Source organism: Eulemur rufifrons, chromosome 28 (genome assembly GCF_041146395.1).
Source record: "Eulemur rufifrons isolate Redbay chromosome 28, OSU_ERuf_1, whole genome shotgun sequence".
NCBI classification, from domain to species: Eukaryota; Metazoa; Chordata; class Mammalia; order Primates; family Lemuridae; genus Eulemur; species Eulemur rufifrons.
The window spans coordinates 2,757,824-2,784,395 of record NC_091010.1 but is presented as its reverse complement, the minus strand read 5'-3'; the positions used below and the strand labels follow the sequence as shown (position 1 = coordinate 2,784,395).

The 26,572-nt window shown below is 56.6% G+C and overlaps 1 protein-coding gene across 4 annotated transcripts in view; it reads right to left on the bottom strand.

The window, feature by feature from the left end:
* Positions 1-26,572, bottom strand: part of RET (ret proto-oncogene) — a 51,545-nt gene that overhangs the window by 19,123 nt on the left and 5,850 nt on the right. For 2 of the 4 annotated variants that reach the window (XM_069461004.1, XM_069461005.1), the window contains exons 1-3: positions 4,101-4,220; positions 2,947-3,142; positions 1,491-1,690 (exon numbers count right to left, since the gene is read on the bottom strand). The exons of the other annotated variants lie outside the window; for them this stretch is intronic. In XM_069461004.1, the coding sequence (XP_069317105.1) occupies positions 1,491-1,690; positions 2,947-3,142; positions 4,101-4,205 (501 nt within the window). In that variant the 5' untranslated portion in view covers positions 4,206-4,220. Of the gene's footprint in view, positions 1-1,490; positions 1,691-2,946; positions 3,143-4,100; positions 4,221-26,572 lie in introns of those variants that run through there. 4 annotated transcript variants of the gene reach the window in all.

Sequence of the window (26,572 nt, the reverse complement as noted above, 5' to 3'; positions counted from 1 at the left end):
GCTTCTGGTGGCTCCAGCATTGCTCTGGGGACCACTTGTTCTTGTTCTCAGGGCACGGGGCTCGGTGGACCACTGCCTACCCCAGTCACCTGCTTGGTCAGAGTACTGTACCCCAGCCACATGATTCAGGCAGTGAGGTCACTCAGGCCAGGCGGGACCAAGGGGCCTCCCTGGGACTGTGGCTGGAACCCCTGGTAAAGAGCGGCCTCTTCTCCTGGGGATGCTGGGAGTCCAGGCTGATGCAGGTGGGCCCAGCCTGCAGGCAGAGCACACCCTTCTCAGGCCCACACCTGACGCCACAGCAAAACTGGCCTCCTGGCCTCCTCATCTCCCCTACAAGCCTGCTCACTTCCACAGCCTCATGTGATCCTCAACTGTCCCAGATCCCTGTCCCCAGTTTATAACTTCAAAACCTGGGGAAGGAGTGGGAGAGCACAGCGCGTCCAAGGTGGGACTGGGCCCCAGGCCTCTGTGATCTCTGCCTGCGTCTGACAGAGTGCAGGGGACCCACCTGCCTCCAGCAATGCCTGCTCCCGCCCAGCCCCCTGTGAGACCCCCCATGCCTCTCTGCCTTGCCACCCCTCCATCTCGGACCCCTCCCCCATAAAAGGCCAGCAGGGGCAGCAAGTCAGGGAGCTCGGATATGTCCAAGGATTTGTCCCTTGTGTGCTGGACCAGGTGGCTGCCAGAAGTGGATGGGGGCACAGAACCAACCACAGGAACCAGCAAAACCACTGGGACAAACGGGACTGCACTTAACATGACATTCTGAAGAGGAGGTGCCCACCTGCAGCTCCACTAGGGGAGTACAGTGTGTGATATCGTACACACTGCAGTTTCCTTAAAAAAACATGCGAGAAAGACACCAAGATGCCAACACGTGGGGTGCATGTGGAAAAAGGGATCACTCCTCCACATTCCTTATTCTCTCTAATGAGTATTTACTGCTTTTATTTTTTTCCGTGTCTAATTGTTACTTTCCAAAAATATAACATAAGTTCTATAAACAGAAAGTAGAAAGTAGAAGCGCCCCCTACCTTCCCCCAGAGGGCGCCACTGCTAAGCATCTAGGTTTGCACACTTGCAAATTCCTATCAGTGAAGATTTGCTTTTGCACAAATGGAGTCACGTAAGACCAACAATTCTGCCAACCACTCTTTCACATAGTCCCCCAGGAACATCTTTCCAAGTCAGCATATGTAGATGTACCCAGCATTGCTCTTATATTAGCACAGAAAATGTTTTAAGGACACCAAGAAGCGAGGAGAAAAAAAGAGGGGCCCAAGGAGCCCCCAGCCCTGCCTGCTGTGAGCACTCCCAGGCCTCCCTCGCCTATGCTGGTGGCTCCACTGGGCAACTCTGTGCTGCTTGGGCCAGGGAGGGGGTGGCGTCACCCCCAGCGTTGACTCAATCTGCTAAAAGTGTGCCCTACCCTGGAGGTCCCCTGGCACCTACGTCCCTCCTCAGGCAGGCAGCAGGCCTGGGCTCACCTGGGCAAAACGGCGGGCCCTCCTGCTCACGGAGAAGGCATAGGCGCTGGGCAGGCGCAGGCTGACGGGCAGCACGGACACATTGAAGTGGAGGAGGAGGACGCCCGGCCCAGGGCCCTGAAAGTCCGAGTCGTTGACCAGCACAGCCAGCTGCAGGACCCGGCTCTCAGAGATGGGGAGGCTTCGGTTGAGAACTAGCCCTGCGGGTTGGGGCATGGCGAGGACAACTGAGCTGCTCCTCCCAGACACACAGCCCTGCATGCACAAGTGTGCAAACACGTACTTTCACACTTACGGTGCCCTGTAACAGGCCTGGGTCCTGGCCCTGCGTTAGAACTGACATTTAAATGTTGGCCATGGTGCTAAGCTGGAGATACAGAGAATCCTTCTCAGCTGGGGGTAGCCTGTGTGTGTGTGTGTGTGTGTGTGTGTGTCATGTATGGGGTGGGTGGTCTGTTTGTGGGTGATTGTGTATAGGGGGTGTGTGTGTGTGGTGTTTGTGTATTGGGTATTTCTGTGTGTATGGGACGTGTGTGACGTGTGGGCACACAGGAAGTAAAGAGCTGCACCTTCTCTGAGGCCCTGGGAGGAATGTGCTAGAGCCCTCCAGACAGTTCCCCCAGAGAATGGCAGAACTCTCCTCCATAGCAGCAGCCTCCAGCGGACCCAAGGACCCCTGAAGCCTGGACCCTGGAACTTGTACCTTCTGTGTACCCACGATGTGTGTAGCTGCAGTTCTAGTTTAGCAGACACAGAACGGTGGGAAGGGTGTGCTGGCACACAGGTGTTCACAGTGCCATGGCAAGGACAGGTGGGGACCTGCAAAAGGCTTGTAGGGTGAGGAGGGCTGAGGAACGAACAGGACCTGGCCAAGCAGAAAGGGATAAAGGCACCTGTGACCCTGGGTCCCTGATGTAGACCCCAAGTGCAGGACACATGGGTGGGAGGTGGGGAGGGAGGCAGGGAAACAAGGCAGCTGCACAAAGGTCTCCCACAAGCAGGTGAGTACTGTGGCACATCCCAGGAGCTGGCAGGACAAGGGTTTCTGAACCCCCCACCTGTCCAGGCTGCTGTACACCAACCCATTCGTAGAGAGCTGCTGGGGCGAGGCAACAATCCCTGCACGCTTGGGTCACCCCAGGGGCAGCAAAGCAGGTGCCAGGGGCTGGAGGAAGGCCTCAGGTGTCAGGTATTCCCAGTCAGTGGCGAGACCTAGCAAGGGTGGGGTGTGGTACGGCCCTGCTAGAGTCACCCACGGGCAGTTCCAGTAGAGAGGGCAGGCTGTGAAAGCCCAGCCGGGGGGCCCAGGGTAAGCCCAGAGGACACAGGAAGGTCTGGGCAGAGGGTGAAGGGAAGGTGGCCTGGGCTGCAGAAGGCCACGCCAGAGGTGTGTGTGTGGGAGGGTGCTGCCCACCCAAGAAGAGCCAGCGCTTGGGTTCCCGGGGGCCCCTCTTACTGTAGTCGTGCACGGTTGCCCGCACAAAACTGCCATTGGCCTGGGCCAGGGTCTCGTTGGGCCAGTGCTCCACGCGGAAGGTCTGCTGGGCCCAGGTGTCCCCGGGGAGCAGCGTGCTTGTGTACCGCCTCACCAGCTCCCCAGATGCCGGCACTACATCTGCGTCAAAGACACGCAGCGTAGCCACCACGGTGCCCTGCAGGGTGCAGAGAGCACTGGTCAGAGCAGGTAGGAGGGACCCCTTGGAGACCCCAAAGGCATGCCTGGCACAGCCCACAGATGGGCCAGGTGTCAAAGCCAGCTCTGGGTTCAAGCCCCTGTGGAGTCACTCGCCAGACTGAGCCACTTGCCAGTCACCCTCCCTGAGCCACTGTGCCTCACCTGTGCAACAGGTGTGAAAAGCATCTCCAGAATTCCCATAGGAGAATTGGGGCAGATGCGCAGACACTCTGCTGACAGGAATCCGGATCCCCACAGAGCAGAACAACCACCCCCACTCTCCCCTAAGGAAGCCACAGTGACAGGTGGCAGAACAGAGATCCAACCCAGGTGTACATCAGCACGCTCTCCAAGCACCTTCTTACACCAAGTGGATGGGGGGTGTGAGCAAAGCCACGAGGCACCTCCGATGGCTCTGCTCGCCAGGCCCCTGCTGCCACCACGGGAGGGCTCAGCCAGGCTCACCGGCCTTTCCCCACAGACGTGCTTTTCTCTCAGCCTCACCACAACCCTTACCAAGCCGGCACTTGGGGTGCCCAGAAAAGCAGGAAATGGCAACGCATCACTCGAGGGCTCTGGGCTCCTGCCACCCGCCTCTGCCCGCTGCGCCCTCGGCCGGTCCGTCCCCTGCAGGGAGGCCGGAGGCCCAGCAGGCGACGCCAGGGACACGGCCCGCCCGCCCCGCCCCTGGCTCTCCAACCCCGGGCTCCTCCCCTTCAGCCTGGCGCCCTCCGCGGCTGTCTTCGCCGGTGTGCGCTCAGACGCGCTCCCGGTCAGACCCGGGTCGGGGCCCCGAGGAAGGCCCACAGGTGCGGGCAGGACTGGCCTCCTCCCCTCCGCTCCGGCTAGACGGACAGCGAAACAGACCAAGGACTAAGCTGCGGACCGAGACAGATAGCGAACCACAGACACTGACGAGGGCCGCGGACAAGCACCTCCTTCCGCTTGAACTCCACCTCGGCGCTGGCGGTGTCCACGCCCCCGGGGCAGGTGGGCGGCGAGTCGTCCTCATCGTACACGGTCACCGGGAAGGGCACCATCACTGCCTCCTCGCGCGCGCCGGCGCGCACGGTGCACTGGGCCACCAGCTCGTACTTCTCCCGCTGCTCGCGGTCCAGCGCCCAGCGCGTGCTCACCTCCAGGCTGTCCGGGGCGCAGCGGAAGGGCAGTCTCTCGCCTGCGTCAAGCGGACCAGGAACCCCGTGAGCGCCGCAGGCACGTGCCGCCTTCCTCAGGGGCCCGGCAGGAGCGGCAGCATGCCAGGGGCTGTGCCGTCAGGGCTGGGCGCATACCGCCTGCAGGCCGGGGCCCCGCGCCCCCTCCTCAGCTCCACAGGGGCCCAGGACTCCAAGCACCAGTTGTGCTTTTCTATGGCTGCGGCCCTCACTCATGCTGGTGGGGAGGAGACGGGACAGGACACTGGCCGCCCAGGGAGGGCCTGGGCGCCCCTCGGCCCACCTGGCCTCCTTCTGGAGTGGGCTTGTGTGGGGAAGAGTGGCTTCAGCTGAGCCCAGGCTGCAGGGCCAGAGAGCCAGCTTCCGGCTTCGCTGGTTTTTAAAAAATGTTAGGATTTTTTGTTTAATTTTGAAAGCAGTATGTGCTCATTTTAGAGAATATGAGAAATAAAGCCACAATTCTACCATTTGAAAACAAACACGGTGGACATCTGGTGGATGATTTGACATTAACACAAATATTTCAGACTGCCTGGTGTGCATCCCTGCTCCACACGAGGCAGGTGCCTCGGTTTCCTCCCCCAAGGTGGGGTGATGACACTGAAGAGCTTGCTCTGCGCCTGGCACTGGGCAGGTGCCCACAACACCTGCCGAGGCAGGCCCAGGAGCCACACACTCTTCACCCTGAGCCCGGCCTAGCATTGGCCCTCCAGGAACACCCCAGAAAACGGGACATGCTGAAGGTCACTCTGAAGACCCCCACAGCCAACCACAGGGAGGTTAGGGCCACTCCACCCACTTCCCAATCAGAACCGTGAGTTACATGTGAATTACACACATGGGAAATGCTTACTCTATGATCTTTCCCTTTATTGTTTGTGATTACAAGAAAACACACTAAACAAAATTGAATTATATACTTTTTAGTGGAAAAGGGCAGCATGAAAAAATCCATGTGCTTTGCCAACCATCTGGTTCAAAGGTATCTATCCCTGTATGGAAAATGGAAGGACCATGCTGAGGGACAGCGAGTGATGGCTTTTCTTCCTCTTGAGAGTTTCTTTAACATCATTACCCCGTTTGTGTGCGAGAAGCCTGGTGAACGCAGGCTGCACTTTCTAGCAGTGTAGCCTCTGCAGCCCTTTGAAATGGCTGAGTGCACCTCCCTGGGGCTGTGGCGCTGCCGTCTCTCATCTCCGCCCCACGGCCGCCTCCTGGCTAGGTGGGCAGTCCCTAATGCTGCCCCATTGGCCCCTGGGAACCACGCTTGGTGCCCGCTTTTCCTCAACACCCCACATCAGCCCACGAGGAAATCCTGCTCATCTGCCGCCCAGGTGTGCCCAGGGCTGCCTGCTGCTACGCCGGCCGCTGTGCTTCCGCCCTCATCCTCACCCCTGTTCTCTCTGGAGGGGGTTCTCTTGTAGGTTTCTAACTGTCTTCCTGCTTCCCCAAACTTCCCCAACCCAAATCATGCCTAACACAGCACTGCGACTAATCCTTAAAGGTAAGTCAGGTCCTGACAACAGCCCCCACCAAGCCTTCCATGGCTCCCCACCTCCCTCGGCAAATCCCTGAAAGTCACTCCCAGACCTGCCCCCTCCCCAGGAACTATTCTGCTCCCTTTGGCCTCAGCTCTCCCCAGGGGCTCACTGCATTCCAGCCACACGGGGCCCTCCCTAGACCTGCATGCCTGGCACCCTCCTGCCTTTGCTCTGGTGGCCCCTGCCCTGCCTGTGGTCTCTACTCCTTCTCCTTCCCAGCTATCTCCTCCCAGAAGGCACCCGATTTCCTTTGCACATGCTGCTCTCCTTCCTCCACAGGAATGGAAGCTCCAGGCAGGCAAGATTCCAGGCTGGTTTTATTCACTGTTACATCCTTAGCTACTGCAACAGTGCCTGGCCCATGGCAGGTACAAGAGAGATATTTCTGTAATATTAAATGAGCAGATGGCATGGTAGTGAGGAGTAAACCAGGGGGCTCATGCCAGGGCTCACAGAGCCATGCTGGGCTTAGAGCAGGCATTGAGGGATGGCCCCATGAGGTTGGCACTCACCTTCCAGGAGCCTGTAGGTCACGCTGATGTTGGGGCAGAGGAACTGCACGGGCAGGAGGCGGAACTGGTGGAAGGTGCCTGGGGGCCGGTTCTCTCGAATGCGAAAGGAGAGGCCTGTCTCTGGGAAGCAGAGCTCCCGGGGTTTCAGGGAGCTGCAAGCCGGGAAGGAGGCATTGATGAAGGAGAAGTACACGCGGGCACAGCCTGGCCACTGGCACTCGCCCTCACGCAGGGACATGGGCAACAGGAAGACCTGGAGGTAGACCGTGAGCAGGGGGAAGCCGCCGTCTGCAGAGAGAGAAGTCAGGCCCATGGGGGCATTGCCACGCCCACCAGACCGAGCTCCAGGATTGGTGTAAAACCCTGTCCTCACCCTCGTCTGCAGGCTCCCTCCACTGGGCCCTCTAGTCCTGCCCACCACCTCCTCCCCGCCCCCACAGGCCTCAGCTCAAAAGCTCCCTCCTCAGGGAGGGGCCCAGAGCACAGATCGAACAATCCCCCGCTCCTGGGCTGCCTTCTGCCCACCACACCCTCCCCCAGGTGATATTGTCACAGACTGTCCCTGCAGAGAAACACCAGGAAGACAGAGTTCCCCAGCACCTAGGGGAACATTTCCAGCAAGTTCCATCACTAAGGCGCCACAGCAATGTCAGCGAGTCTGGATCCCAGCTGGGGTGGGGGCTTTTCCTGGGCCTCCATCTCAGCCCCGGGGGAGGGCTGTTCCTCACACCTGCTTTCCTGTACTGTTAGTGTTCCGTTTGCTCCTCACTAGCCTGGCCTTCACTGCTCCAATACCGTTATGGTTAAGAATTCTTTGCACAAACTTTCCCTGTTCAAATCACTGTGTGGTTCCTCCCGCCTGGACCCGGCCAGTGCAAGAGGCCTCCCTCCAGTTGCGATGGCTCAGGCCTCCCAGGAAGCGCAGGCCCGAGGCAGATTCCACGCTAGCACCCCGCCCCCCGACCCCCACGGACTCCAGTTCCTCAGGCTCCCCACTGGGGCTCAGGATGAAGCGTGTGGAACCAAGACCCTGCTCAATGCCACCTTCTCCAGAACCGTCTGGGCTGCCCTGGGAGGGAGCTACCCACCCAAGCCCCTTCCCTGCCTTGTGGCCCTGGCTTTCCTTGGCAGTCGGGTCAGTGTGCCTGTGCTGGGCAGGACTGCCCGTGGCCTGCCTCTTGCCTGCAGATGGGGCTCAGGGCCGTTTTGAGGGCAAGTGAGGCTGTGCCGCTGGAGGGGTGCTCTGTTCCTCCCCCACCCCACCCAGTACCAGCGTCACACGGGACCCTGACCCCAAATCTGTGCAGCTGGCCACGGGCTCCACCTCCCTACCAGGCCGAGTCCCTACCAGGTACAAGGGCACCTTGCTGCCAATAGGCAGTCGGCTCTCCTGGGAGCTGCTTCTTCTCCAGCAAATTCCAGGTCATTTGCTAAATCAAAACTTTGGGATTTTTTTCCTGCTCCTCTTAATCCTTCTCTTGAAACCTCCAAATCCTTGCTAATCCCACTGGCAAAGGCATCTGGGTCCAGCATGGAGAGAGTACCCAAATCATTCACAAGGGTCTCCAAAATCCCAACAGCCTCAGGAAACCCAAGTGTCATTTATGGCCCCCAAACTCGTCCTGGCTCCCTCACCAGGCTGGACACAGAGGCAGGCTGCTCTCACCTCGACCCCTATCTCTTCTGCACCAGGTGTCGGGGGGAAGCCATGCTCTGAGCCTGTGATGAGGATGTGATGAGGCTGTGTGAGCCTGTGACGGCAGCTGTGACGAGGGTGACTGAGGATGAGGTGGGGGTGTTGGGGCTACTCCCTTACTGTGGACGCTGAGCTTCTCCCAGGAGCTGTGGTCCAGGCTCTGGTTAAGGTAGAGAAGGCCAGTGTCCTCCTGGAGGCGGATCCAGTAGTTCTCGTGCAGCCGCGTGCGGTAGGCGCCGTAGAGGTACAGGCCTAGGCGGAAGCTGGGCACCTCCTCGGGGGCGTCCCGCAGGGCATGGACATACAGCAGGGGCGTGCCGGCCGGCTGGTCCACGTACAGCTTCTCCCAGTAAGCATCCCTCGAGAAGTAAAGGCCCAGAGGGGCTGCAGGAAGCAGGCAATTGTGTGAGGGAGAGTGGAGATAAAGGCTTCCTCATGGATACAAAAAAGTATCATTAATTCAAAATTCCAATCTCAGCAGAAATTTCTCATCTCTAGTCCTGAGAACGTGAATACATAAGTATTTGTATAGCTACACCCTGGCTGAACATGCACTGCTTTAAAACAGAAGAAGAAAAAGGAGGGAGGAGGGGGAGGCGGAACAGAGCAGCTGCAAACCCCTTCTCCATTACCCAAGTCTGGTGACACCTGAGCCACACCCGAGCCGCCAGTTCACGCGGGCTCCAAACAACTCACCCAGAGCCAGGGTGTTCAAGGGCATGAGACTGTTGCGCCGGAAAAGCAGGGCGGGCAGCAGTCCTCAAAATGGAGAAAGCACTTTGTGAGAAAGGTCATAAATCTTTATCTAAACATACTGCCGTCACCTGACCCTGATATTCCCTCCATTCATCCAAGAGAAATGAAAACCCACGTCCATCAAGTGACTTAATCTAAACCACAACAGCCGAGAGTTGGAAACAGCCTAGATGCCCTTCTGCAGGGGGACAGACTGGCAAACTGTGGTCCAGCTACACCACAGAATCTTACCAGCAATAAAAAGGGGTGATCTACTGACACACACACCAACCCACATTGGTCGCACAGACATCACGCCAAGTTGAAGAAGGCAGGCAGAAACGAACACACAGCATCGTTCTGGACTGATTTTAGGTGATAACTCAGGCTGGCTGCCTGTGGGTGGGGTGGGAGACAGACTGGGAAGAGCAGGAGGGCAGGTTCTGGGGAAAGAAGGTCCCGTATCCTGATAGGGTGCGGGTCACGTGGGCGTATCCACTTGTCAACATTGCACAGCTAAGATCCATGCTTTTCAACCTTTGTAAATTTTACCCAAAAAACTGCAAAACTAATCACCGAAGGAGCAGTGGGCAGGGATGTAGCTTCCTCGAGGAGAGCAAAATGCTGGCCTTCCATGGCCCGGTGAGCCCACGTAGGAGCACGGCACACCACCTTGCAGACTTTGTGAATGGCCAACATTCTTCATAATAAAAAGTTTTTTAAATTGTAAGAAGTTTCTGGAACACTTTGTGCACTGTTGGTGGGAATGTAAAAGGATGCAACCGCTGTGGAAAACAGGAAGGCAGTTCCTCAAAAAGTTAAAATTGAATTACCATATGACCCAGCAATCCCACTTCTAGGTGTATAACCAAAGAATAGAAACCCAGGTCTCAGAGGGACATCTGCACACCAGGTTCACAGAGCTACTCACAACAGACAAGAGGTAGAGCAGCCCCAGTGCCCATTGATGGATAATCAAAATATCCATTTGATATCCATCGAATGGATAATCAAAACCTGATTATACACACAGTGGGATGTTATTTGGCCTTAAAAAGGAAGGAAATTGGGACACATTCTACAACATGGATGAACCTTGAGGACACTGTGCTAAGTGAAATAAGCCAGCCACAAAAGGACAAATGCTGCACGATTCCACTGATCTGAGGTATCCAGAGCAGTGCAATTCACAGAGACGGAAAGTAGAATGGTGGCTGGGGAGGGGGAGGGCAGTTAGTGTTTAATAGGGACAGAGTTTCAGTTTGGGGCAATGACAAAGTTTTGGAGACGGGCGGTGTGATGGTTGCACAACAGTGTGAATGCACATAATGCCATTAGACCGTACACTTAAAAATAGTTAAACTGTAAATTTTATTTTATGTGTATTTTTCCACAATAAAAAATAGTAAGAATTTTAAAAAAGACGAATAGGCAAAAAATGCTTAAAGCCCATTAAAAACCTGCAAATTACTCTATCACACACAATACACTGACATCCAAAGCAGACATCAGCAAACACTGTGCTCGTGTACAACTGATTTCTGTCTGATCAGTTTGTTCCATCTGGATCCCGCCTCCCTCCAGCCACGGCTCGTCCCCGAGGGCAGGGCGGAGGCATCAGCAGAGGATGCCCCTGGAGCCGTCTGGGTCCTCCAGGACATACTTGGGTTGGAAAACTATCAAGTGCCAACTGGAGTCAGTAGAAGAGAATAGGTAAGACCGTTTGGAGTCCCAACGTGGTAAAACAATTGGAAAAGGAGAGGCTTCTCTTGAAGTGCTGCTGTCCTTTGGGCAGCTTTTGTTTCTGGCCACAAAGAGGATGAGAGACTGTAACCCACATGGCCTCGCAGGGTGGTGGCCCTGGGGCAGCCCAGGCGCCAGGCCCTGGTGAGCCCTTCCCCACCCGGTGTGGTGCCCCGTGCCGGGGTCTCCCCAGGATGTGCCTACAGGACGTGCCTCCATGCTGTGGGTCTACACTGTTGCCCGAGAGCACTGGTGAGGGATGCTCCGGGATGACTGAGCTCAGGTCTCAAGAGGCAACACAGCTCCAACAGCTCTTGTTCTCTCCAGGGACACATATCTCTGGCCCTGGTCTTCCCAGTAAGAACTAGGTGCCCTTGGGAAGGCCTTGTGGGGGGGCTCTGGTGATGCCCAGGACTGCAGAAGCGTGGACAGGGCACTGCCCACCCCGGCCGTAGTGGCAGAGCCAGCCTGGGAATCCTGTGGGGTGCCTCCTCTGGGGGTCTTCATGGTGCACGTGCACCTCAGTGGTCCAGGGCCTGGGAGGTGGGGCAGGGCTGAGTTCCCCAAAGCCCCCCATAGCGGAGACCACACATGCAGGGAGAATGGGCCTTTCCTGCCCTCATCTGGCGGAGCCCAGCCCTACAAGATCGCGAGGGGTCCCATCTCACTCAGTCTCGCTGCTGCCAAAGGAATTTATGGGTCGGGCAACGATTATGACCAGAAGCAGATTTAAATGCACTTAAAATGCCTCCCAGGTGGTCTCTGCAGCAGGGCACGGCTGTCTTAATGCTTCTCCGTGTCACAGACACTTCTAGATGGAAAAACACATGGTTTGAGGTGGGGAACTGAAGAGGTGGGTGCAGAGCCGGCCTCAGGGTGGGTACAACCTGGGCAGTCCCAGTGGGTCCCCACTAAGAGGGCTCACTCGCGGTTTAATGCTCTGATATCACAGTTGTGAAATTCCTCATAAGTTTTAGAACAAGGGCCACAAATGATACAGTCCATCTCCGTGTGCTGCTGGGGAGAGCTGCTGGCAGCCAGCGCCACTGGGCTCTGCAGAGCACTGGCCTCCGCTGGGCCTCAGTTTTTCCAACTGTGAAGAGGAGAAGGCATGCTGGGGAGAGAAGGAGCGGCCAGTGCAGGTGCACACAGGTGCTCACCTCTGCACAGGTGTGTATTGTTATGAACTTCTCCCTGCAGACTCGTAGCCAGAGATCCCTTCACTGACCCCTCACAGGTAAGAACACTGAGGCTGAGAGGTGAGAAGCCTGACCAAGGGCACACAGCTGGGCACACCTCGAGGCTCTGCATCTAGGAGTCGGGTGTGATGGCTAAGAAAGAGAAGGTGGGGCTAAGCACAGGCAGGTGTGGAGCCCATGGGGAGCCCAGGGCCTTGCTGGCCAGATGTTCCTCATTGCTGTCACCTTTCTGCCCAGATGGGCCACCCGGCCTGTTCGCTAAGAACTGCCTCTGGTGCAAGCTGCCCTTGGCACTGTGGGCAGGTCACTAGCAGGACTTGCAAAGCCTTTTCCATTCTATACATTCAACTCTCAAATGCCATGTGGTGAAAGAATCCTCCCCCCATCCTAGGGCACAGGTTACTGCCTCAACAGGTTTGGCTGCCAGGGCTCGACCCACCCTGCACTCACTTCCATAGCCCAGCACACACCACACCCATTGACGGTGCAAAATGATGGTGTTGCTTGTCTGGGAAACCAAAAGGATTCCCACATCATCCCCCAGTGGCCAGCCTGAGCCCAACCCACCAAGCAGAACAGGTGGGTCCCACCTGCTCACAGCACACCTGCCAAAGACCCAAGTCATTGTTCACATTGGAAGAGGCCCTGGGAACCTTCACGGCCTGTGTATGTGTGTGTGTCATGCATGTGTGTAATGTGTGCACACACACACATACAGGTGTTCAGGAGACAGACAAAAAGGGAGATGGAGGTACACTCCCCCGAGACCCCAACTGCTCCCCCCCGGCCCACCCTGAGCAGAGAAAAAACTGCCCTACCTTTCCACAGGGCGAGGCGCTGTCTGTGCCAGGGCAGGGCCTCATCTGAAATCACCCTCCACAGGTAAACCCTGCACCATGCCGGCAGCACATGCTGCTGGCTTCAGCTGGTGCATGCAGTCACCCAGCCACAGTTTTGCTTCTAACTTGTTTTTGGCCCGGTAAGACCACTGCAAAGTGCCACACTTGGCTGGGATGTTTAATATATTGTATCTGGATCCTGATGAAACCAGTCCCGAGCCCTCTCCTCCCACAGGTGTGCACACAAGTGCACTTGCACTCTTGCACACCGCATCATATGCACTCTGTCCACATGTGCACATTCTCAGGCCATGCTGGCCCCGAGCATCCTCCTTTGCAGGCAGCAAGGTGCTGCCTTGTCGGAGGATGCAGGGGTGATGCTGTGGAGAGACTAGGCTGCTCCTGCTTCTGGTCATTACATCTTGCCTTTCCTGTCTCCTGCTGCCCAGCAGCCAGTGGGGCAGGGGTGTGGGGACACCCAGCGTGCCCTGCCCCAGCTGCGTGCCCAAGGCGTGCATTCCCGCAGCACCTGCACAGCCCACACCCAGGGTGAGGACAGCTTCCTGCAGCCCCCAGACAGACTCCTCTGCATGCCCAGCCCCAGCCTCGGCTCCTGTGACCCCAGGGTTACTCCTGACAGCCCCGGGCTGTAGACCAGCCCTGGCCCTGGCACCCACCTCCTCCCACAAGCTCTGACCCCAGCTGGGGAGGGGAATACCTCCCTGGTGCCTGCCCTGGCTGCAGCAGCCCCACAGAACTCCTCCCACTTCCGGTTGCTCCAGTTACTCTTTCATCCAAGTTCAGTACCTCTCGTGTTAACTGCTCCTGTTCGCAATGACTGCGGGGCTGGCTCCTAATCAGACCCAGACGCACACACGTGCTTTCTCCCACACACTCATTCTCTCCCATGCATACCATTACACACCACTGTCACACACATGGTTACACACGCGTTCTCACCCCCAAGCACACGTATGCTCACACATTTCCCACACTGCCAGTCTTGCTCCAACAAACAGGCATTCTCACACTGGTGCACATTGGCATCACACAAGCATGCAGCTCTCACTGTTGCATACGTGTGAACACAAGCACACCTTCTCAGTGCGGATGCACTAAGTGGTGCAGGCACTAGTGTGGCCTGGCTCTACTGCCCCCGCGGCTGCTCTCTACACCACACAAGCCCGGGGCAGGCCCTTCCTGGCCGTCATCTTTGCTTTCTCACTCCCTCTCTGCCAGCCACCTGCCTGCTCTGATGGGCACAGTGACCCTGACACAGAAACACAAATGGAGCTCCGGACAACTAAAATGTCTCCCCAGGACCAGCAATATGAAAGCTGAAATTCGGGAATTCCACGAATGAAAAAAAAGTTATAGGCCAGGCGCGGTGGCTCACACCTGGAATCCCAGCACTCTGGGGGGCCGAGGCGGGAGGATCACTTGAGCTCATGAGTTTCAGCCCAGCCTGAGCAAGAGTGAGACCTCGTCTCTACTAAAAATAGAAAAATTAGCCGGGCTTGGTGGCACATGCCTGAAGTCCCAGCTACTAGGGAGGCTGAGGCAGGAGGATCCCTTGAGCCCAGGAGTTTGAGGTTGCTGTGAGCTAGGTTAATGACACTGCACTCTAGCCTGGGTGACAGAGCAAGACTCTGTCTCTAAAAAAAAAAAAAAAAGAAAAGAAAAAGAAAAAAGTTATAATGACAGTATGATCCAAGAACTGCAGGAATTAGTAGCGGCAGCATCTCTGTGTAGGGCAGACTCCCTCACGGGCATCAGCCCCTCACCTATCCTTGATGGGTGGCAGATGATGCAGATGACAGTTTTATCAGGAGCCAGCAGAATCTCCTTAACAGACGATTTCCTGATGCAGTCATTTTCCTGGGACTGGGAACCAGACCCAGGGGCTCCTCCTGGGGGCTGGGGTAGGGAGGCGGTCTTCCCACCGCAGGCCAGCTGTCTCTGCAGGTCCCACCAGCCAGCACCTCTCAGGATGTGACCCATTAGACTCATGGCTCCCCTCCCACTTCCCACTCATGTTTTCTGTTATTATAGTTGAATATCTGACACACACAAAGAATACACTTTACAGAGCGTTTGTGTTGGACGAACGCCCATGAGCCCGTGGCCCAGCTGAACTGGACACCTCGCAACGTGGCTGCCCGTCCCCACTTGCTCCTCTGCCTCCCGTGCACGGCAACTGTGCCTTGCTATGTCCTCACCTGGTTCTTTTAAACAGTTTTATGTGTTCCTGGAAGGCACCTTTTGCTGGGTGGAGACTCCGTATGGGCAGGTATTTCCTCCCAGGCCTCGGGAGGCTCCGTCCTGCTCCGTGCTTGTCGGCAGCCTTCCCTGGGCACCCCAGCTCCTCCCCGGCTGCTGTCAGGCCCGCCTCTGTCCCTGGCGCTCTCCAGCGATATGATTCTACCAGCAGAGCTGCCCACCCCTGGGCTGATTTCCTCCCCCATGGCCTGTCCTCTAGAGGGTGGCGGCACCCGCTATCTGTATCCTCCCCACAGCTTTAGATCCCGTCACTGTGCTGGTGGCCGAGACGTGCTGATCGCCAGCCCCGATCCCGTCTGGGCAGCTCCACGTCTCCACAGCCTGCTCTGTGCACACCCGCGTCCCAGCCTGGCCCGCAGGATGCGCCAGCCTCCCCACACACCTGACCCCCATTCTGTCACAGTACTGCCCCACCTGCCCGCTCCCACCACACACCTGGGTCTCAGAGCCCTGCCTCCTCCCCTCACACCAGCCCCTCACGCGGACCACACGCTGCTCAACCTGACTCCCAGAGCCCACGCTCAACCCCGTAGGCCACCTGCCACAGTGCAGCCAGGGCCCACGCATGGTGGCAGCTTCTGTGCAGGGCCCTGTCTTAACTGTTTCTTGCAGAATACACCACAGCTCCTCCCAGGGCCCTCACCTGCCGACTCGCCTCCTCCCCACCCCCACCGGGTGCCCACCTTCACTACATCTGCCCACTCCCCACCTGTGGGCTGAGAGAACGGGCGACGTGTGAACCAGTGGACGGATCAACAAATGAGCAAGCTAACAAACGAATGGTTTATGGACAGGGCTGGGCACGTTTGGGAAGTGGTCAGAATTTTGGATGGAGGGAGCAGCGGGGGACAGGGCCAGGGAGGTGGGTGTGACAGACTTGGGTGAGATGATCTGGTGTCGTCTCATGGGCGCTGAGAGCCACAGGAGGCTGTTGGTGGCAAGACAGAGCTGCAGGCCACCCCTCCGTGTTCACACGCAGCGCCTTCTCATGCACCAGCGGTGACGACGCCAGCAGCCAGGGCAAACACACCACTGGCCTCCAGCTCTGGGGGCGCGTCCTGGTGAGGGGCAGCTCTGCCCGCTGGCAGCCGGCGGCACAGCATACAGACTGCGCCTGCGGGCTCCGTCCCAGCCGGAGGCTGCTTTTGCACTGGTCTGTAACCTAACTTTGCTTTTAGGGAAAAAGCATGGATCTGGGAGGCTCTCTGGTAAAAAAAATTTGGAGGAGGGTATAAAGGGAGATCCTAGTTTTTAAAAGTTATTTTAAATTGCTGTAAAATACACATAACATGAAATTTATTGTCTTAACCATCTTAAAGTGCACAGTTCAGCGGCATTAAGTCCATTCACACTGTTGTATAACCGTCACCACCCTCCATCCACAGCACTCCCTTCACCTCATAAAACTGAAGCTCTGGACCCACAAAATAATCGTTCCCTCTCCCCTCCTTCCCCAGCCCCTGGAATCTTCCATTCTACTTTCTGTCTCTGTGAATTTGATGACGCCAGGCACCTCATGTCAGTGGAACCACTCAGTATTGGCCCCACTGTGACTGGCTCATGCACTCAGCACAGCGTCTTCCCGGTTCGTTCATGCTGTCGGCCGTGTCAGAATCTCCTTCACCATCTCCCCCTGCATGGGAGGGAGTGCCGCGTCTTGCTCATCCGCTCATCGGTGCTGGACGCCTGGGGAACTTCCACCTTGCGGTGGTTGTGAAAATGCTGCTCTGAATGAGGAAGTACAAATACATCTACAGCCCCTGCTTCCAATTCCTTTGTGTACATGCCCAGAAGTAGGATTGCTGGATCATATGATAATTCTATGTTAAAAAAAGAGGAACCACCAAACTGTTTTCCATAGTGGCTGCACCATCTTACATTTCCACCAAAAGTGCATAAAAATTCTGATTTCTCCACATCCTCACCAACACTTATTATTTTCTGGGGTTTTTGACAGTGGACATCCTAACAGGTGTCAGATAGTATCACGCTGTGGTTCTGATTTGCATTTCCCTAACGATGAGTGTGCTGAGAATCTTTTCATGTGGTTTTTGGCCATTTGTGTATTTTTTTTTTTTTTTTTTTTTTTTGGAGAAATGTCCATTCAAGTCCTTTGCCCAGTCTTGAATGGGTATTTTTTGTTGTTCAGTTTTAGAAGTTCTTTGTAGATTCTGGATATTAACCCTCATCAGATATAGGAACTGCAAATTTCTCTCCCATTCCATAGGATGTGTTTTCACTCTTTTGATTATGTTCTCGATTCACAGAAGTTTTAAATTTTGATGTGGTCCAATTCATCTATATTTTGTTGCCTGCGCTTTTGGTGCCTTATAGGGGATCCCGGTTTTAAAGATGTGCCCACAGCTACATCTTCAGCCAAAACCAAGGCCAAACAGAAGCAGGAAGCTCGTGGCCCCACTTGGCACCCCATCCCTCCGCTGCCCTGGCCACCTGCCCAGGGCAGGTACACACCTGGGCATGGCTGATTTCTGCTACAGTTCCCACCTCAGCCGCTGGGTGCTCACAAGAGCACAGGCACAGGAGAGACGTGAATGGCTTGGGAGCGTACCGTCCCCAGTGAGGGCAGGGCATACACAGGCCAGCCCACTTGTGCCAACCCTTGGTGCCCAGCGCCTGCAGAGGAGGAGGAGGCCTCTGCTCCCAACAGACACTGGTGCTGGGGCAATCCTCACTGCCCCCAGCAGGGGGCATGGCACAGTGCATGAGGCCCAACAAAAATGTTTTAGTTTTATTTTGAAATCAAAAAGAAGAACTAAATATAACAATAAGGAATATATACTAATAACATGGCCTGGATTATATTTGTCTTATACCCATACAATAATAAAATACAACTTTACTTTTTGTTGGGGGAAGGGACCCATAGCTCATGATGTGGCCCTGGCTGGAGAGCCACTTGGGCGGGTGCCTGAGACCCCAGGAGGGCGAAGCTTGGCATGGAGCAGGTGGCCTTGGGGAAGGCAGGGACCCTCTGAGGTCCCAGCAGAGAATGCAGAGCCCAGGCTCAGGCCAGCCTCGGACACCTGCTGACAAGGAGCCCTTCCCTTTGGCATGATACATCCTCACATGTGCCAAGGTGCCAACCCTGTAGCCTCTCAGGCAGCCATTAGGCACCGGTTTCCCACGCAATGACTAACTGCACCCTGCCAAGAATACTACCCTCTTCCCCAATTCCCTGTGTCACAAAAGTTCAGGGGCCTCTCCTGCCCCTCACAGCTGCCCAGAGCAGCCACCAAACACAGCTGTTCCCAGGTGTCTTTCTGAGCCCTCTGCACTGCCCGGGCCTGCTCACAGGTGTTCAGCAGCCCCTGCTCACCCACCTCCCACACAGAGCGTGGCATCTGCAGCTGTGGCCTGCATGCCACCCACCCCCCAGCGGCCCCTCAGCTCCGGGCCTTGGCACTTGCTCTGCCCAGCCCTGCCCAGAGCTTCCGGTGCATGGCACTCCCCATCCTCTCCATCTGCTGAGTCTGGCCTGCTGCCCCCAGCAAGCCCCTGACCCAGCCTGACCTTTGCCCTAGACCCTGATTTTGCTGGCCTTTGCTCCCTTAACTCTCAGAGCATTTGTCTGATGATAACGGAGTATGGGGCAGACAGAATCCCCATGTGCCCAACCTGCTCTCGGCTCAGACATCCAAACTCACCATCTAAACCTCCCAGGCACTCTCCCTAGCCCAGCGGTGAGGAAGCTGAGGCCAGAGAGCTCAGGGACCTGCCTGTGTCACGCAGCCTGGGAGTGGCGGGACCAGCCTCTGTCCTGGTGTAAGCCACTGTGGCAGGGGCTACATCCTCTGGACACGCTGCCCATGAGCCAGAGGACACAGTCGGCCAGCTATGGTGGCAGGTGGGACTGACCACGTGCTCAGTGCCTCCCAGCATGTGTGGGATGTCCAAGTGGCTGGGTGGACTCCCCAACGAGATGCTCTCGGCCCTGGCACATGGCAAGAGTACCATGAGGGGATCCTGGCTCTACCTCTTGACCATGTCGCTTAGGGTCCTGAGCACTGCCCTACAGAAAGAACCGGCACCCACTCCCCACACTGCCTGCCTTGGGAGAAGTGACAGTGAATAGGTCCTGAATAATTTCTTTTTTTTTTTTTTGAGACAGAGTCTTGCTTTGTTGCCCGGGCTAGAGTGAGTGCCGTGGCATCAGCCTAGCTCACAGCAACCTCAAACTCCTGGGCTTAAGCGATCCTACTGCCTCAGCCTCCCGAGTAGCTGGGACTACAGGCATGCGCCACCATGCCCGGCTAATTTTTTCTATATATATTTTAGTTGTCCATATAATTTCTTTCTATTTTTAGTAGAGACGCAGTCTCGCTCTTGCTCAGGCTGGTCTCGAACTCCTGACCTTGAGCGATCCACCCGCCTCGGCCTCCCAGAGTGCTAGGATTACAGGCGTGAGCCACTGCGCCCGGCCCTGAATGATTCCTTGAGCAGCAAAGGGAAGGGCCTTCCTAGCAGCCCCCAAGCCAGGCAGGACAGACAGACGTGCTGACTGCCCCTAGCCACACACAGCCCTGGGCACACAGGCAGGGCGCTTGCTGGCCAAGAAAACGGGCAGCTAGTCCGCCCTTCCCTGACATGCAGTCGTTGGTTCTGCAGAGACGGATGTTTTAGATCTTATGGCTGGAGATGCTGGGACACTCACTGCCCCTGGCAGCGACAGGAGTGCTGATGGGGGTCTGTGTGCCCTCCCTTGGTGTCACCCTCGCTGAAGTCAGCACCAGGTCAGCAGGCCTGCATCGTCACGTGCCTTCCCGCTGAGCTGGCACTGCCTGCCCTGTGTGAAGGGCCCGTCCCTGGGTGGAGGAGAGTGAGGATGGTGAGGGAGGGCCCTGCCCCTGAGTGCCCTCGGGACACACCTGGGGAGAGAGTAGCAGCCTCCTGACGGCCCCGCATGGAGGACACTGCCCGCAAGGGTGCCGGACGCCTCCCTGCTGCATCTTCTCACACAGGCTGCGCTGAGCTGGCCAAGTTGGGGCCGCTGGTGGCCTGAGGAAGGGACGCTTGGCTTTCAGAGCCCTGGGGGACCTGTGTGTGGGAAGCATGTGTTTGTGGTGGCCGGGACACGTGGGGGGTTCATGGCGCATGTGCACATGGCGTGTGGTGTGACGGGTGCTCCCCGCCTGGTTGGTTCTGTCGGCTCTGCTGCCTGTGTTATTAGTTGCTCTGGCACAGTTTAAAAATAATCCTATTCCTCAGGGGCTCTGGCAGAACTAAACTGCCCGTTCTGAAAAAAATACCTGCCGGGGAGACAGGGAGGAGGGCCAGGTGCTGCGGATGGGCAGAGGCTGGAGGCAAGGGGGAGACAGTGCCCAGGCAGGACGCGGGGAGGAGGTGGCCAGGGGTGGCGTGGCTTGGAGGTGGAGGGCAGGGAAAGCAGGAGGAGGCGGGGGCGTTCAGGCAGAGGAGCAGTGTCAGCACAGAGCTGGAAGCGCAGATGCTGGCTGGAGACAGGAACTCCAGCTCCACAGGCGACGAGGTCATGGACTTAGGAAACCTGGCAGAAGAGGTGAGTTGAGCCAGCTTGTGGATGCCAGGCAGGACTGTGGACTTGGCCTGGGGTGACAGAGAGCACTCTGCATTTGCGGTGGTGGGGTGAGGGGCACCAGCCTGGGCAAGGGACATACGTTCAGTGTCTCAGTTATCTCCTCTGTATCACAGAGACTCAGGGTTCCCACCTCGTAGGGGCATTGGGAACTAAAATAAGTTAATGCACGTGAAGTTCTCAGAACAATGACTGGCACCCAGTAAATGCCCACTAGAAGTGGCTGCATCACTATCACCACCACCTCCACCACCATCTCCACCACCTCCACCACCTCCACCACCACCTCCACCACCACCTCCACCACCACCTCCATCACCTCCACCACCTCCATCACCACCTCCACCACCACCTCCACCATCTCCATCACCTCCACCACCTCCACCTCTACAACCACCTCCGCCACCTCCATCACCTCCACCACCTCCATCACCTCCGCCACCACCTCTACCACCTCCATCACCACCTCCACCACCACCTCCACCATCTCCATCACCTCCACCACCTCCACCTCCGCCACCTCCATCACCTCCACCACCTCCACCTCTACAACCACCTCCGCCACCTCCATCACCTCCACCACCTCCATCACCTCCACCACCACCTCTACCACCTCCATCACCACCTCCACCACCACCTCCACCACCTCCACCTCTACAACCACCTCCGCCACCTCCATCACCTCTATCACCTCCACCACCTCCGCCACCACCTCCACCACCTCCACCACCTCCACCACCACCTCTACCACCACATCCACCACCTCCACCACCACGGCCACCTCCACCACCACTTCCATCACTACCATCTCCACCACCGCCATCACTCTACTGGCATCCTGAGGCTTCCAGATGAAAGCAGCTTTGTCAGGTCTGACCCACCCTGTGAGAGGAAAGCTGGGCTGTGAAGATCCACAGGGCCAGCACTGGCCCTGTCTTGCCCACTGTTGTATCCTGAACCCTTCCTGATGCCAGGCACAGAGCAGGTGTGAAGGAAAGTCCAGAGCAGGCTCTAGTAATCTGATGGCCCACAAGAGCCTCACTTTGGGAGCCAGCTGCCTCAGTGCTTCAGCACATGGCTCCCTGGCCCAGCCATACTCACTGATAAGCCAATGTCTCCTTCGTAGAACATCTGACAGCTTGTCCCATTCCTAGTGCCCTGAGTTTAAGCATATCTCTGTAAAACCATCAAGAAAACCCTGGCCTCTGCAGATGGATGGACAGGTACATACACTGGGCACCCAATAAATGCCAAGGGTTGCTGCTTTCCTGGTGTCCAATGAGCATACTGTCACTATCATGGCAGTGCACTCTCAGTTCCAGACTGAAATTCCTTCTTCCTAAAATGCTGGGCAGGGTACCCAGCGTGGGGTGCAATGCCTCACAGACACCTGTCCTCTTGGGCCCCCAGCTGGGCAGGGTGCCTGGTGGCCTGGAAGAGCAGCTCGATGGAGAAGGAGAGAGGGGGTTGGCCCTGATCTCAGAGGCACCACTGTCCCTACATGCACAGGCACAGCCCTCTCATCCTTGAGGCTCTTCCTCGCACGCCTGGCTGAGCTCCTGCTGTAGAGCAGAGACACCACTCTCCCCATTCTGTGCTGGGAAATGGAGGCCCAGAATTCCCAGCTCACACTCATGGTAGACTGCAACCGGGGCCCAAGTCTCCTGACACCCTAAGGTATCATGCAGCCTACTGCTATGGGTGGGGAAGGGATCCAGGCACAGCTGAGGTTTGGGGAAAGGTCAGTAACTGGCACTAGGAAGCCCAGGCGCCACACTGCACCACAGCACCACCCATACTTCCACACCCACCCAGACCAGCTGCAGCGGCCTGGTCAAGATGATGGACACTCCTGCCCAAATGTGATTTCCCAGCTGCTGCCGAGTTAATCACCGGCCTTGCTGGCAGTTCCTTCCGCCTTCTATGCAAAGGAAACTGCCAATTACGTTATAATTAATTTCTTTCCTAGGGCAAGGCCTGGCTGGACAAGCACAGGCCACCCAAGTGGCCTGTTGATGACCGTGTAAGGGTCACCAGGTCCCCTCTGCTCCAGGGCTCTAGAGTTCATGGCCGAGCCAGCTGCATTGTGCAGTGGCCCCAGCCAGGGCAACGGGGCCAAGGCATCACTGGCTTTGACCCTGGTGCCTTTGGCGAGGCACCTGCCTGCCCTGCACTCAGCAAGGCACAGTGACTCAGAGCACGTCCACATGCTAATTTAAACGGATCTGTCAGCCCATGTATCTCAAACTGAAATGGTCTTGCCTGTTTCTGCCCCGCCCCCAGTGCCCTTCTCATCTGTGTTCAACATGAACCAAACAGATTTCTACAGAGTGTTCTTTGTGAGTGGGCCTGACCTAAGCATTCCACGTGCATCATGTCACTTCAAACACCTGTCAGAGGCAGGGACTACCAGGATTCCTGTCCCACAGAGAGGAAACTGAGGCAGAGAGAGGCTAAATATCTTGTCCAAGGCCAAACAGAGAATGAGCAAGTACTTAAGCCGGTGTCTGTCCCAGGCTTCTCTGCTCAGTGACAGCCACGCGGAGAAACTGGAGCACTGTGACCTGGGACCCCTGGGCCACCTGCCCACCTGCTCGCAGCCCCAGGCTAAAAAATGCCACCAAAGATAACCATCCACAGCTTCCCTCAGCCTTCTCTAAGAGGCAGGTGCCCCTAGAAGTTTCCTCACACAGGCTCTTTAACATCTCAGTGAAATGTGAACGGGGAAAGGAGCCGGGAAATGGGGACGGAGTTTGCTCAGGCAGTGCCCACCCACCAGGAGAAGGCACAGTAAGGGTTGTCTGCCCAGAGGGAGCTCCTGCAGGTGCCCGCCCGGTGCCAGGGACCTCACTCGCCCATCCCGGCTGGACACGGGAGCACCGATGCTCCAGGGCTCCTTCCCTCTGCCCCGCCAGTCCTGCTACCACCACACACTTAAGAAGGGGTGGACGTGGCAAGTCAGTTATGGAACTGACGTGGGACTTGTACCTGGGCAGGGCGGGGGGTCTGGGCAGCTCTGGGGGGGGCAGTTCCCATGTGTGGCACCCCTCCAGCTGACGGGGTCAGATGTATCTCCACGTGCCCGAGGCAGCCTATTGGGCAGAGCTGGGCCTCTCTGGGAATTGCTGCAGCTGTAGGGATGGGGGCGGGGGGACTGGAAGGCCAGATGTAGTCCCCATGTGTCCTTCTTGTGGCAGGCTGAGAGCGACAGTGGGGGCCAGGGCGGCGGCCAGGGTCCCCAGGCGGGGCCGCCTTGAACTCTGCAGCAGAAGCTGGGCTCACAAAAGGCCTGTGGGTCTGCTCTGGTGGAGGGTGGAGGGAAGAGAGCCGGGAGCCTCTGAGAGAGCAGATTCTGGCCCTGCACAGACCTGGGGCCTGACAGGCCATCTAGTCCTGAGGCCTCGTGGCACAGCTGGGCAGACCATGTTGCCTGCGTCTCAACACTGCTGTCCAGCCTGGGGTGCAAAGACCTCAAAGACTTCAACCTCAGGAGTAGAAAGGAATCCAAACCCAAGGCTGGGGTGGCTGTGTGGAGAAGGGGACGACCAGGCTTGTGGTGCCAAGTCTTCAACGGATGCCACCCCCACGTATGACAACTCACGCCTCCCTCAGTTTTCCCATCTGTAAGAGCAGAGGCTTGCACCTGATGCCAAGGCTCCTCTCAGTTTAAATGCTGATTCCCTTTGAGTCCATGTGATGCACGAGAATTCAGGGAACAAACCCCTGACCAGAGGCCAACAGGCAGGATGGTGGGCATGATGGAAATCGGGGTGGGCTCTCGCCCAGGTGGCCTTTGGGGTATGAGGGACATTAGGCAGAAACAAGATTAGGATCCCAAGTGTCCTCCTAGGCCACAGATAAGGCAAGAAGACGCGAGCCTAGTCCAAAGGAGAGGTTTTGGCTCCACAGAAGGGGCAGAGGACAGGGCAGAGGGCCCAGCGCACGACCCTACACTGCTTTCATCTGTAGCCGGCTCAGTCTCCAGCTGTGAATGGGGACAGGAACTTCTCCCTGGGGGCACAGCACCTGCCCACAGATGCCAGTTCTCCACCACCACCCCTGGCAACCAATCAGATGTGCTGGGCCCACAAAGGCTTCCCGCCACCCCTGGGTCAAGGCCTTCCGCCCCGTGCTGGCCCCCAGAGCTGCCTGAGCACATGTCTGTCCCAGGAAAATGGCTCCAGGGCCCAAAAGCATGACATCACACCACTGTAATTACAGTAATCAACTTACCCGCATCTGCCCGGGTATTTTTAGAGTCTGGACTCAGGATGAGCAACAGAGGGCAGCCCTGGGTTCCATGTTACCGAGTCCTTCTCCTGTTCCCATCCTTCCTAGGTGTCCCCTTCTCACACACGAGCAGTGACACCATTGCTTCTGGGATGTTTGCCCTCAAGGTGGCCTCAGAGTCCAGGTCTTCCAAGAACGTCCTCAGGTTGATGAGGGTGGTGGTGACTCAGTGCCCACATGGGGACATCAGATGAACCCATGTCTACCTCACAGGGGACCTGGGGCTTAGGCACCAACAGAGACACCACTGGACAAAGCCACTTCTCAGCAATACTAGGTGGAGATATGACAGCAAAGTAAACCGTAAGACAAGACAGCCACCCGAGTAAACAACAGGCAAAGGACTTGAAGAGGGACTTCTCCAAAGGAGACAGATATACAACTGGCCAGTAAGCACATGAAAAGATGCTAAACATCACTAGTCATGAGGGAAATGCAAACCAAAACCAGTGAGATGCCACTTTGTACCCACTAGGATGGGTAGAATTAAAACACTTAACACACGCACATACCAGAAAATAACAAGTGTTGGTGACGATGTGGGTAAACTGTAACCCTTGTGCACTGCTGATGGGAATGTAAAATGATTCAGCCACTGTGGAAAACAATTTGGCAGTGCCTAAAAAAATGAAACATGGAATTATCTAGCAATTTCCCTTGTAGGTATATACCTAACAGAACTGAAAACAGGGACTCAAACAGATATTTGTAACAGGAATATTCATAGCAACATTATTCATCGTAGCCAAAAGGTAGAAAACACCCAAGTGCTTCCAAGAGAGCACCAGATGAATGGATAAACAAATGTGGCATATCTATAGAAGGGAATGTTATCCACCCTTACAAAGGAACGAGGTCCTGACACATGCTACAATGTGGACGGACCTTGAAAATATCGTGCTAAGTGAAAGACGTGGGTCACAAAGGTCCATTTCCATGAAATACCCGGAGTAGGTAAATCCACAGAGACAGAACACAGACTGCGGGGAGGGGAACAGGGAGCAACTGTTTGGTGAGTGCGGGGCTTCCTTTTGGCGTGATGGAAATGCTTTTACCCACATAGAGGGGATGTCTATGCTGAGCAACACTATGAATGCGCTAAATGCCACGGAATTGTTTGCATAAAAATGATGACTGTTATTTATGTGAATTTCATCTGGATAAAAAGAGTAAACTGTAATTATTTGCCACCCGTTGTTCCTCCCCTCTCCCGCTGCTGGGCCCACCACAGGCCCCCTCGTGCCGGCCAGGACGACGGACACAAGGGCTGACCTGGAAGAGCCGATGAGCACGTGGGCGTGTGCAGGGCACCCCAGCGTGCGTCCCCCCCAGACTGCCACAGCGGAACACAGGCAAAATTACACAGCCCCCCACCACCTCCTGGTCTCAAAGCTCTGTGCCCTCCACACACACAGCGGGGCGCAGGCTCAGAGGGGGCGTGGCTGAAGAGAGGGGGCCATTCCCGGGGGCAGAGCCAGGCCAGGCTGTGCCACAAGCAGGACACAAGTGGGCTCTGTTAAGCCATTGAGACTGGGGGCGTCTGTCACCAAGTACAGTCTTGCCTGCCCTTCCAAGATTGTGGGGGTATGGCTGGGGAAGCAAAGAAGATTCATGGCATCCCTTGGTCACTTTTCGAGGCTCCGGGGAGTCTCATCTGTGGACATGCAGGCTGCACACGTGTGCTGGGTCACAGAACCAGGCTGTCCCCCTCATGATGACAGAGCACATTCCTACATCGCTAAACGCATGTTAGCCCTGGTTCCACGGGTGAGAAGGGCCGTGTCACTCCTCGGCTCAGGGCCACAGCAGACACCCCTCAGGCAGG